This window comes from Chelmon rostratus, chromosome 19 (assembly GCF_017976325.1).
Source record: "Chelmon rostratus isolate fCheRos1 chromosome 19, fCheRos1.pri, whole genome shotgun sequence".
Lineage (NCBI taxonomy): Eukaryota > Metazoa > Chordata > Actinopteri > Chaetodontiformes > Chaetodontidae > Chelmon > Chelmon rostratus.
Window position 1 is genome coordinate 20,828,214 of NC_055676.1, and position 11,547 is coordinate 20,839,760.

General features: G+C 45.2%; 1 protein-coding gene across 2 annotated transcripts in view; it reads right to left on the reverse strand.

The window, feature by feature from the left end:
- Window positions 1-10,713, reverse strand: part of LOC121622777 (unconventional myosin-XVIIIb-like) — a 37,725-nt gene extending 27,012 nt beyond the window's left edge. For both annotated transcript variants that reach the window (XM_041959762.1, XM_041959761.1), the window contains exons 1-9: window positions 10,581-10,713; window positions 3,837-3,980; window positions 3,416-3,760; window positions 2,813-2,876; window positions 1,253-1,365; window positions 1,000-1,167; window positions 678-888; window positions 465-607; window positions 253-353 (exon numbers count right to left, since the gene is read on the reverse strand). In XM_041959762.1, coding sequence (XP_041815696.1) covers window positions 253-353; window positions 465-607; window positions 678-888; window positions 1,000-1,167; window positions 1,253-1,365; window positions 2,813-2,876; window positions 3,416-3,760; window positions 3,837-3,980; window positions 10,581-10,610 — 1,319 coding nt within the window. In that variant the 5' untranslated portion in view covers window positions 10,611-10,713. The remainder of the gene's footprint in view (window positions 1-252; window positions 354-464; window positions 608-677; window positions 889-999; window positions 1,168-1,252; window positions 1,366-2,812; window positions 2,877-3,415; window positions 3,761-3,836; window positions 3,981-10,580) is intronic.
- Window positions 10,714-11,547: the final 834 nt, after the last annotated feature.

An 11,547-nucleotide genomic window follows, 5' to 3' on the forward strand; every position in this document is an offset into this window, starting at 1 on the left:
AGAGCTGCTTTCAACTACGTCATATACAGTCCTCTAAAGGGCCACCAGATAAGAGAAAAAGAAAAAAGTCCTGATACACAAATCTATTTTAATGTTTTAAATTTTACTCTATTTTTTATTTTGCTGTTGAAATCTTAAATATTTAACCTCTTTGGATTAAAAACAATCATCTTAAATGAAAACGTTGTACCTCAAAATTTTAGTCCAGTTTGTGAGTAAATGTACTTAGTTACTTCCACTTCTGGGGATTACCTCATCTCTGTGCTGAGTCCTGCCAGCATCTGTGAGAAGACCAGGAAGTTACTCTCTCCTTGAGTCGTCTGACAGACTCGCCATTTGTCCAACATCATCGTCTGATGGAGCAGCGGGAGAAGGTGGAGGAGGGAGCAGAAGGAGACGTGAGTAACTCTGCATCCACGTGTTTGAAAATGTGTGTGTGTGTGTGTGTGTGTGTGTGTGCGTGCCTGCAGGTGTCCAGCAGCTGCCTGTCCGGCATGGTTGAAGTCCAGTGTGAAGACCATGGCAAATCGAGATGAGGCGTCACTGTGCTGAGAGCTGACGCAGCCGAATGACTTCATGACGGTGAACATGGCTTGCAGGCGCTCCACTGGTGACAGAACAGACGAATTAACAGAGTGCACGGTGTGGGCGTGAGTGCGAGCAGCTGCTGTACTCACCGCTGATCTTCTCTCCGGTGGTTCCGGCTTGTTTGAGGAGGGCGTGCGTGAAGGCCTGGCACGCCGTGGTCTTGCCGGTCCCGCTGCGTCCCACCGCGCACACACTGTGGTCTCTCCTGGTGCCGACCATGGACACGTAGACCCGTTTGACCAGAGCAGCCAGAGCAGGAGGAGCGTCCCACGCTGACTCCCCTCGCCGAGACTTCGGCATCTGACAGAGAAGAAGGAGACAGGATGAATGGAAACAGTTCTTTTGTCAAATTAAGTCATTAATTGTTTAACTGTCGGTGTGAGTGATCATCCGCCATGCGTTGGACTTCACCTTGCTGTGAGCCTGTAACGGAGGCCAGAAGTTGACCAGGTTGGGTCCTGCGTGTGTGAGCGGCATGTTGGCTTTAGCTCGACAGCTCAGAGTGTGCAGGACGCCACATTCGTTCACGCTCTGCAGGTCGCTCAGATCCTCACACAGGTCCAGCTCTGACGGGTTACACTGTGGAGGAGGACGATGGAGACGCTGTCAGTCCACTGAAGTGTTAACACACAGAGGGACGCTGGATGGAAAAGGACTGAGCTACCTTCTCAATCTCATACTCTGTAACATCATGATGCGAGCCGTCTCTCTGCAGGCGGACCCTCACTCGGCCTTCTGGAAGTTCAGGTGTACCTTCATCTGGCTTCAGCTGAGTGGCTGGAACGAGTTCACACAAACCAATCAGAGAGCGCCAATCAAACTTCCTCACTGACGGACTTACAGGTAAACCTGCCCACTACAGAACACCTGTTATCAACCCTGAGTCACCAACAGCCAAGTCATACTGGAAGAAGTACTCTGATCCTTTACAGAAGCAAAAGTACCAACACAACAATGCATTCATTATCCTACTTAGAGTAAAAGTACTCAAGTCTTGGCTATAAAATGTACTGAAAGTATCAAAAGTTTATATTCAGTCATAGAGTTTAGTCAGCTGGTCAGAAAGGGTCAGGCTGCAGTGGTGGAAAGTAAAAATGTATATTTACTCAAGTACTGCACATAGGTACAATTTTGCAATTTTTTTTTTCTTTACTTGAGGATTTCCATTTCCTGCTCTGACTCACAAGCTGCCCAGCAGTATATAAAGTATGTAATATGTAGCCAAATCATTACCAGGTGTAACATTCAAGTGATGAACACGTTAATGTAAATTAATGTAAAATCTTAATCTTAAAGTTAACTACAGCTGTCGAATAAAGCAGGAAAAAAGTCGAATTTTTCCCTCTGAAATGTAGTGGAGTGCAAAAGTGCTTGAGTAAATGTACTTAGTTACTCTCCATCTCTGCTGTATCTCTGAGATTTTCCTGCACAATTCTTTGATCCCTGAGTGCAAAACAGCAGGGTCAGGGGTCGAGGATCCATACGAAGGTTTGATGGGATTAGAGCAGTGCAGTGGATGGATGGATGGGTGGATGGATGGATGGATGAAAAGAACAGATGGATATTGAGCGGACTCAAGCAGCATCATCAGGAGCGGCTCTGCTGTAACTAATATGTAACATGATATGTTGGTAGTTTAACAGGCTCAGAGATTAGTGGAGATTGTGTGTGGATTAGCAGAGGACTCGTCTAATCCACACACATTACGGCCTAAACGAGAGAGAAGACTTCCATGTTCACACTCGTGTGAATCAACACGTCTTTTCACGGCCAGAGTAGCAGATTATGTGTTTCTTTTTAAATACTACAATACCCATGAGCCTCAGCTGCTGCTGCTGCAGAGAAGAAGTCAGTCAGGGACGCAAATGAGAGCGAATACAAAACAGTTTGTTGTTCAATTACTGAGTGAATGCAAAACTGATCCAGGATCTGAAAGTAAACTGATTTAAGACGATTTAAGCCTGTCGTTACCACAGCAGGTCACAGAATTTAAAGCTCTGTGATTGGCTGCTTCTTGACATAATTCACTCTTTGTGTCCGCGGACTTTTCTGTTGCATCTTTTGAACTGATGATTTAACTGAGGGAGTTAACATGTGGATCCAAGCTGCAGAAGAGGAACTATTGATTAACTCACCTGTGATCAGATAAACCCAATGGAATGAGGCCCATTTACTCTAAATAACTGTGTGTGTGTGCGTGTTTAGGGTTCTTTTAATGACTCACCAAGGGTGAAACCATCCTTGTGAACATACCACACAGTTCCAGCTTCATACCACACATCCCTCACCTGAGAGAGAAAGACAGAGGAGCTGTGAAATGCTCTGAAGTGCTGCCATACATACATATACATATATACATAGAGTATATATATATATATATATATATATATATATATATACACACACATAACCAATGAGCTTGGAGCTGAGAGCCACAGACAGGAAGTCACTAACATAAAACGAATTGTCACTTTTATGCTTTTGTTTTTGGAGAATGAGATAGACTGTGCAGTTCCTGTGCTGGTAGGTGTCTCTGTGTTAGCGCTGGTCAGAGCCAGGCTAGCTGTTTCCATCTGTTTCTAGTCTTTGCGCTAAGCTAAGCTATCTGGCAGCTGGCTGCAGCTTCAGATTTCCTGAGAGTGGAATCGATCTTCTCACCTGAGAAGCAAACAAGCATGTAAAATATTTTCCATGATGTCCAAATGAATTCATGAGAAAACAAACTTCATGAATGAAATTGAATTCACTTGTTTCTGAATGAGTTCGTTAACAGGTTAAAGTCTGTGAACGTGAATCAGAAGCACGGCTCAGACTCATGCGTACACACCTCCCTCCTGTCGCGCTCGGTGATCGTTGTGTCCGCCTGCCTCCCCTCCGGCTCCTGCCGCTCCTCTTTCTTCTCCACCTGCTTCACCTCCTCCATCCTCTCCTGCTCGTGCTCGGCCTGTGGCGTCTTCCTGCTCCTCTCTGACATCACGTCCTGTTGCGGCTTTGGCGGCTCTGGGGTCACTTTCTGTCTGGCTTCCTGTTTGTTCCTGGGCTCAGGAGGGACGATGAGCTTGTCGTTGCTGATCGGCTGCTGAGGCCGGAGGGACATCTCGGCCTCGAGGATCGGAGGAGTCTGGTCCGGGAGGAGGAACTGCTGCACCAGGTTGTTGCTCAGTTTGCTCGGCTGCAGGAGGAAAAAGGAAGTTTGAGGAAGAGTTGGGGTAATGCACCTCTTCTTCTTCTTCTGCGATACCACTCACCGCTCTCTCGTCTTTCACCTCCGGCTCCTTCTGTTTCGTCTCCTTCTCTGTTTCTCTGACCAGCTGTTTGAGGAAGCCGCCCGGCAGAGCCGACAGAGGTGGAGGAGGGACGGCCGTGGCCACCGGCGTCTTCTCCTCCTTTATCTGTGGTTCCACGGATTGATGAAGCAGGTGGAGACAGACACAAACAGCAAGTCACTGTGTGATCTGGATATACGACAATAACACGCTGCACATGCAGGTTCACTTCCTCCACATGCAAACATTCACTTCACATTAAAGTTTCACCCAAATCACATCCAACAGACTCCATCTGTTCCCTTCAGCAGGGCCGTGGTCGTAGCATTCGAGCAGTAACCATCTCTGACGCACTGTGCATAAACTGGTTTCTGTTTGTCTTCATGATGCAGTTTAAGATTTTTTTTCTGCAGGTTTGGAGATATTTGACTTTCTGCCTCGACTCAACTCTTTTTTATTTAAAGGCTCTAAATTGACAGTCAACAACACATCCGTGCACCAATCAGCATGCAGCAATGTTTACCTCAGACGCAGTCCCAACAAGCAGGTTAGCTGGGCGTTTAACTCTTTCATAAATAATACCCGAACATGGTTTTGGGGTTTTTTTTACGCTGATATTGATATTTAGTCCTGAATGTTTCATCTCACAGAGAGTTTCTTATCATTTGAAGACGAGTTTCAACAGCAACCTGCTTTTCAGCTTCTCCATTAATCTGAAAAGGAAAGTGTTCAGAGGAACTGAAGAAAGTCCCAGTGGAAACATTCAGAGGATGTTTTTCAAAGCTCTGAGCTCCACAGACGCAATTTCACTCACCTGCACTATTTCTCTCAGGAGCTGGTGGAGACCAAAGCCAGAGCTAAAAGCAGAGTTTAGACTTAAGTTCAGGACGTGACCAGAAACTCCACCTTCCTGCACCCTGTGTGAGTGTGGTAGGACAAAGAAGCTGTTCCTACACTTTCTGAATGGGCCCTTTAATGTGTGCAGAGGAGCACGTCACATTTTCTTGGATGGATTTTTGCGATAACAGACCGTCAGTGCTGGTCTGCCCTGAAACACTTCAGGTCAGTGACTGACATCACAGGAAGCAGGAGTCAGACCTCTCACCTCCAGACGGAGTCATCTTCAACTGAATTCTCCTCGACTTTTCTCAGCTAAGAACCATTTTCCAGCTTTAGAGGAAGCATGACTCAGTGGGTCTGACGACCCTCATGAGGGAATGAGAAGTGGCAGACGGCGAGGTGGCCGGAGGCCCGACATTAACCTAACAGCTATCACCTGCCGACACAACAGGGAATATCACAAAGGTCAGCAGAGGACAGCTGTTCTATGACAAAGCTTCAGTACGAAGAAACTTTGAGAGGAAGTTGCTGAGTAATGTTTGAATATAACACTATGAACTGACTTAACATGAGCAGCCTGCACACTGAACTGCTTTAATGTTTGTTTCTATATGTGGAATCAGCATCAACCAACTGTAATCCATCACTGATATCATTTTCCTCCTCACACGGTTCATGAAAGTCCAGTACTAAGGCCAGATTGAGACCAGGATCCACACAAGTGTGAATTAAAGCAGATCCGAGCAGCAGACCTCAGAGTTAAAGGACACCTCTGCTCTGTTCAGCTGTGGCTAACATTAGCAAACTTTAGATACATGTTACTGTAGCACTTACTGCACATTACAGGCAGTTTGTCAACTGTTACACTACTGGATTCCAACTTCTACTGAAAAAAGACACCAGAATCACCTCAAAGCATGAAGTTACTGAAAGTTAACTTATTATGGAAAATGATCCTGTGCTTTATTATTATTACTCATGTTATTGTGGCTCGTCAAGGTGAACCTGATTCTAGATATTTAATCTGACATATCAAATAATTGATTAAGTGATGAGATACACTCACTGTCTTGAAGACCGCAAGCAGAAAAACGATGGATAGTAGCCTGATATCTGTGTGTGGTTAGCCTAGCTTAGCATGAAGACTGAAGCAGGGGGAAACAGCTGGCTGATTCCATTTAAATGTCTTTTTTTGGGGCTAAAAGATGTCGGTAAGAAATCTATAAAAATTAGAGGAAAGTCCTCACAGTGAAAACAGATTTGTGCATCATGTCCCACTAACAAACTAGCTCCACCTTTAGTATTTTACATTTAGGGTTCGCAACATGCTAAAGTGTAAAAATCAGTATTAACAATTTAATACTGTCAAGATCTGATAATATACGTACCAGTAACAGGACATTTGCTGCACAATGGGTACTTTTACTTAAATTATTCAAAATATATTTAAAGCGTCTACTTTCATGTACTTAAAGTAAATTTTGATGATATTTTAACTTGTACTGGAGTATTTTTACATAATTGCATTGGCAACAAACTGAAGTGAGGTCATGCAGTAATATTTCCCCTTCATGTTCAGCATAAGTAGAGGTCATACATGGATTGTAAGTGTTTCTTCTGAGACGAGGACGTATTGATCATAATAAAAACAGTATTGATTATCAACATGAGCATCAGCTCCCGGCAGCTTCAGCCTCTGTGGCTTTAAAAAGCTCGAGCTCGTGCACTAAACATGCAAGATGACTAACACACCAATCAGAGCAGCGGGCAGGCTTCGCAGTGACGCGTCAGGATGAGTCAGGGTTAGAACAGAGGGTCCACTCACCATGTAATCAATGCCACACACACACACACACACACACACACACACACACACAGATTACATGTTAGATGTTTGATTAGTGCAGCAAGCAGAAAACTGCACCTCCCTTCTTCTCCCACAGTTTCAGGCGTGAAGACAGTGCCATGGTTTCACGGGGGGGAGGGGTCGGGGTTCAGGGGTGTGTGGGGGGTGGGGGTTACACGGATGTCAGCCAGAGGTGATGTCAGAGCGGCGGTGTGTGTGTGTGTGTGTGCGCAGAGGAAGACGGACAACCTGACGAAGGAGAGAGAAGGTTAGAAGTGAAGAAGAAGTGAAGAAAGTGAAGCTTCGCTGTGTCGTCAGCAGCCGAGAAAACAATGAAGAGTGTCAGATCACACACACACACACACACACACACACACAAACACACACACACACCACTGCCACTTGAGGCGTCTCTATTCTTTAAGAAACTGACTCTTCATCTTTCTGTCAGACATCATCAACACAGCCTTTGTTTGTTTGTCGGCTTTTCACTCGCCTTCATAACGAGATACTGGACCTTCATCAGATCTCACACACACTCACACGCGCACACACACACACACACACACTGACGGAGAGTAACCAGCTCGCATGATATCAACATAAAGTCTATTCAGCCATTTTCATCTTTAAACTCATATTTAATCTCTGAATGAATCTCTCAAACGTTCATGTTAGCTTTTCTTATTGGGGCATCATCTGTTTACTCGGCTCAGAAGCTTTCTGGAAGCTTCCACTCCGACGTTTGAACCTGATGCTGCTTATTAAACCGCTTTACTGTCACATCTCTCTGCAGCCTCTGACTCAGTGCACATCACTGCTTATTAATAAACCGACAGGCCTCACCTGGCCTTGTAGTGGTTGCCTGTGGTGTTCCTCAGGGGTCCATTCTGGGCCCCTTATTGTTTTAAATTCACGCGTTACCTCTGCGTTGAGTTCTTCCCGTCGTTATGCAGACGATACACAAATACATCTGTCCACAAAATCGCCTCCTCTGTCACGTCACTGACGTCCTGCCTGACAGACAGAAATTCACGGATGTCTCGCAACTTTCTCGCCATTTAATGCACGTAAAACCGAAGCGATGACCTCCACTGCACTTAGACATGTCCGGAACCAGTCCTCAGTGTTGCATCAAGGCCGAACTTGATCATAACTGCCTGCAAAGTGCACAAGAGGCTGGAAATCTAGCTGGTCTGAAATCTGATTTTTATTTCTGACAGATTTCTTGTAACGTAACAAAGAGGCAGCTGAGATCATTTCTTTCATTTCCGAACACAAAATCTCACAAGACCTGTAGAATCTGACCATTTTCCTCCTGCTCCGGCCTCCTTGCTCTGGTTACCAGCAGCCCTCAGAATTGACTTTAAATTGACTTCTGCTGGGAATAACGCCAGCTGCTCAGTGCCCTCGTTTAAATCACTATTAAAGACTCATTTTACTTACTTTAACACCGGCTTTTAATTCAGTTCTTCTCATCATTTAATATATATTTTATGTCTCTCATGAGAGTTTGTTTTTATAGCAGATCGCAGAGTTTCCAGCCAGAACTTTCAGCCACTGGTTCCTGCTCGTTTCATTTCTGTGCAGTATTTTCCGCTTTCTCATCTCATCACAGGAGGTGAGCTCATGTATGTCACTGTGAACCGCATTCAGGCTGGATCACTCAGTCTGAAAGCCTGGCCTCTCATTGGGTGACCGGTCCCTGTAAACAACTCGACAGCTTCAACAGGACGAGGCACTCTGCCAATCAGGACGACACTTCTTCTCACAATGAAAAACAGTAGCAAATCAAGCTTTCACCTCAAATCCACCACATTTAAATTTACAGTTTCAACCTGAAGAGCTTTCCTTCAGCTCGCGAAAGACCAGGTTTAAACTGGAGATCCCACACATGAGTGGACATGTTTATGACCCACGAGGAGAAATCTCCTCCCAATGAGCCACCAGAGGCAGAAACAGCATAAAAAAACAACATTCCAGTGAAGAAGACAGCGTCTGAAGCCAATGTCAAATCACAGCCAGCCTACTGTGGCACACAGGCCCTGTCAGGCCTGTCTCTCAGCCACATCATCTATAAATAAAACCCGCAGAATGTCTTTATGTCTGTGGACGCTGGACGGTAACCGACACACACGACACACAGCGGCGTACCTGTACGGCTGAGAAAAGCGCCTAAAAGATCCAGATGGTTGACGGCAGATCCTGAGAGGCCGAACGAGAGTCCTGCTGTCTCACAAACAGCAGCACAGACACACAGTGAGCAGGACAGACCGAGCCGGGTGTGCAGTCAGAAATAGAGCCACACACAGTGATAAGCAACACGGTGGACTGGCAGCTATAAATATCTGCAGCAGAGGGGGGGAAGGGGACACGACCCTGTTTGGACAACTGCTGGACACCAAATCACAGAGGAGGAGACGCAAGAGGGTTAACGAGACATGAAAAGAACCACAGTCCACAACGAATCTGCTGGTTTTAACATTTTAGCTGCATGTTTGGCTGCTTGTCTGAAGCTGTTTGAATGGGGGGGGGGGGGTTAATGGACACCGGCTGTTGGACGGGGGACACGAGCGCACATGTGCAGATCTGCACAGCATCAGCTGTCCGCTTTGATTGACAGCCGCAGCTGAGGTGAGGAGGAGGAGCCTCCTGGTGTCTGTGAGGAAGAGGAGGAATCAGCAGAACTGGCAGCTTGAAACGTGTTTACATACGAATGACCTGCAGAGACGGTGATGCTGCCTGAATCCTGGCAGCTGCTCCATTGAATATCATTACATGGATTACAATGTTAGATTGATTGTCATGAAGTTCAGTTTGAAGTTTGTTTTCCTAAACTTGAATTCTAATAACTTTGATGATCGTCAGCTCAAAATATTGCTACTGTTTGTGAACACAACATTCAAACATGGCCGCTCCTCCATAGCGCGCCACCAGCGCTCCAGGTCTCACAGCTACAGTCAGTAAAGTCCTGACCTCACTTGTGCGCTGTCATTGGCTGGGAGCTGCACACCGGCTGCAGCCCAGAAACATCATGACCACAGCAAAGGAAATGAAGATAACAGAGACAGTCTCTGCAGGTAAAACACCTCCAGTGGGTCATATGTGATGATTGTGTGAGTCTATAATGTTCCTGCAGAGTCCCTTTAATGTGTCAATACTTTGGTTTAATGACCAAATTCCTGCAAAGCTAAAGGACGCTCCCATCAGGCTCAGCTGTACTTTGTCTTCACTGCTAATTGCAAAATGTTAGCATGCTAACATGCTATCTAAAATGCACTGCATCCCAAATCCATTCTACATACGTAGTGCCTCTGAGCAGGCTTTAAGTGTGTTCACCTCAGACTAAAAACATTTTTAAATGTGCTGTTGATGGAAATTATTCTCCCATGATGCAACGCACACAGGAAAGGTTACATCTAAGGTTCAGATGAATTGTGGCTGGTGGGAAAACAGCTGCAGGAAGATCTTAGAAAGTTAAAGTTTAGCAGCCATGAGGTTCCCAAGTCAGAGTTTGACTGAAGTCTGACATCAAACATATTACATCATTTCCTGTTAATATAAAATGGTGACGTATGTTGATTTGAAACAGTGTTTATCTAACTTCAATCTGATCTGTTGGGTCAGGAGCAAATCTCAGTGTCCTGTGTTCTCAGGGTTCTGTGTTTGGAGGTTCTTGTGATCTCAGGGTCTTTAGTTAAACAGTCTGTTGACACACATTAACCCTCATGTTGTGTTCAGGTCAAATTTGACCAGTTTCTAGTTCAAATATTTCATAAATATTATCCATCTCCTTTATTGGAACCAGACTTCAGCTACATTAGCATCTTCACTCGAACCTGAACATCTGTTTCAGGTTCCCATCGTGTGCTCTACAGAGCTGAGGAACGTATGATTGACTCTGCTGAGTCAGTCCTTTTAGTCTGGGCCTGGCAGACCAGTACAGACCACGTTTGGTTTCAGCTGATTGATTCGTCAGAAGCTTCAGAGGACGCCTTTCAGTGGATTTCACTGTTTAATGGATCCATTACATCACTCACCTGATGCTGAGACGAGTCTGCGTCCTTCATGCTCACCTCTCAGAGTCCAGTTTGTAGGTTATTTTGCTGACAGAATAAATCGTCCTGAGCTTCTGTGTTTGTTTCCAGATGCATTGTTCATTTAACTTCAGGTCTACTTTCCCCCCCGTGGTCCTATGAGCTCCCTCCTGCTTCACTTCAGTGTTAAAGTGTGCTAGATGCTAACAGCAGCATGCTAACACGCTAATGTTCCCCAGGCGTGTTTACCATGTTCACCTCCATTGTACAGCTGAGGCTGATGGGAACATGTGTTTTGCAGGTTTATGATCTGGGTTTAAACTTTAATTCATGCTGCTTGTGATAACGAACACTCATTTCTCTGCTGCGTGAGGAGAAGCTGAAGCTCCGGATGGCGGTTTTGTACATCTGGATGTTAGCTTGTTAGCGAGCATCCATTAACTTCCCTCTCAGTTTGAAGCAACATGATAAAAACAGCATCTGAAAATATTCCTGGAAAGAATGAAACCACCTGCCGGCTCGTCCAGATTCATCTGCTCACATGTTGATTTTATGTCACGATTCGAAGTAAAAGCCCTCGAGGCGTTACGAGAACACAGTGCAGAGCTGCGGTACATCAACTCTTTACATGTCAAAGCCCATTTCAGCCATGACAAAGCTAAAATACATGGAGAGTTTAGCAGCGAGGGGTCTGCCCACAGAAATCCTGCTGGGTTTCACGTTAGCATCTGCAGTTAGCATCTCCAGCCAGCACGTTCACATCCAGACTGGGGGGGTCAGAAATATTCGTTAATGAGCTGATGTGTCAAATCCAGCAGTGGAAGAAGTTCTCAGGTCTTTACTTCAGTAAAAGTAGTAACTATTTTTGTATTATTATTATTTACTTTGCCTTTTGTTGCTGCTAAACATGGAGTTGACTTGTTTATTACTTTATATAGTGATGTGTTGCTTGTGAATTTCCTCTGTAGAT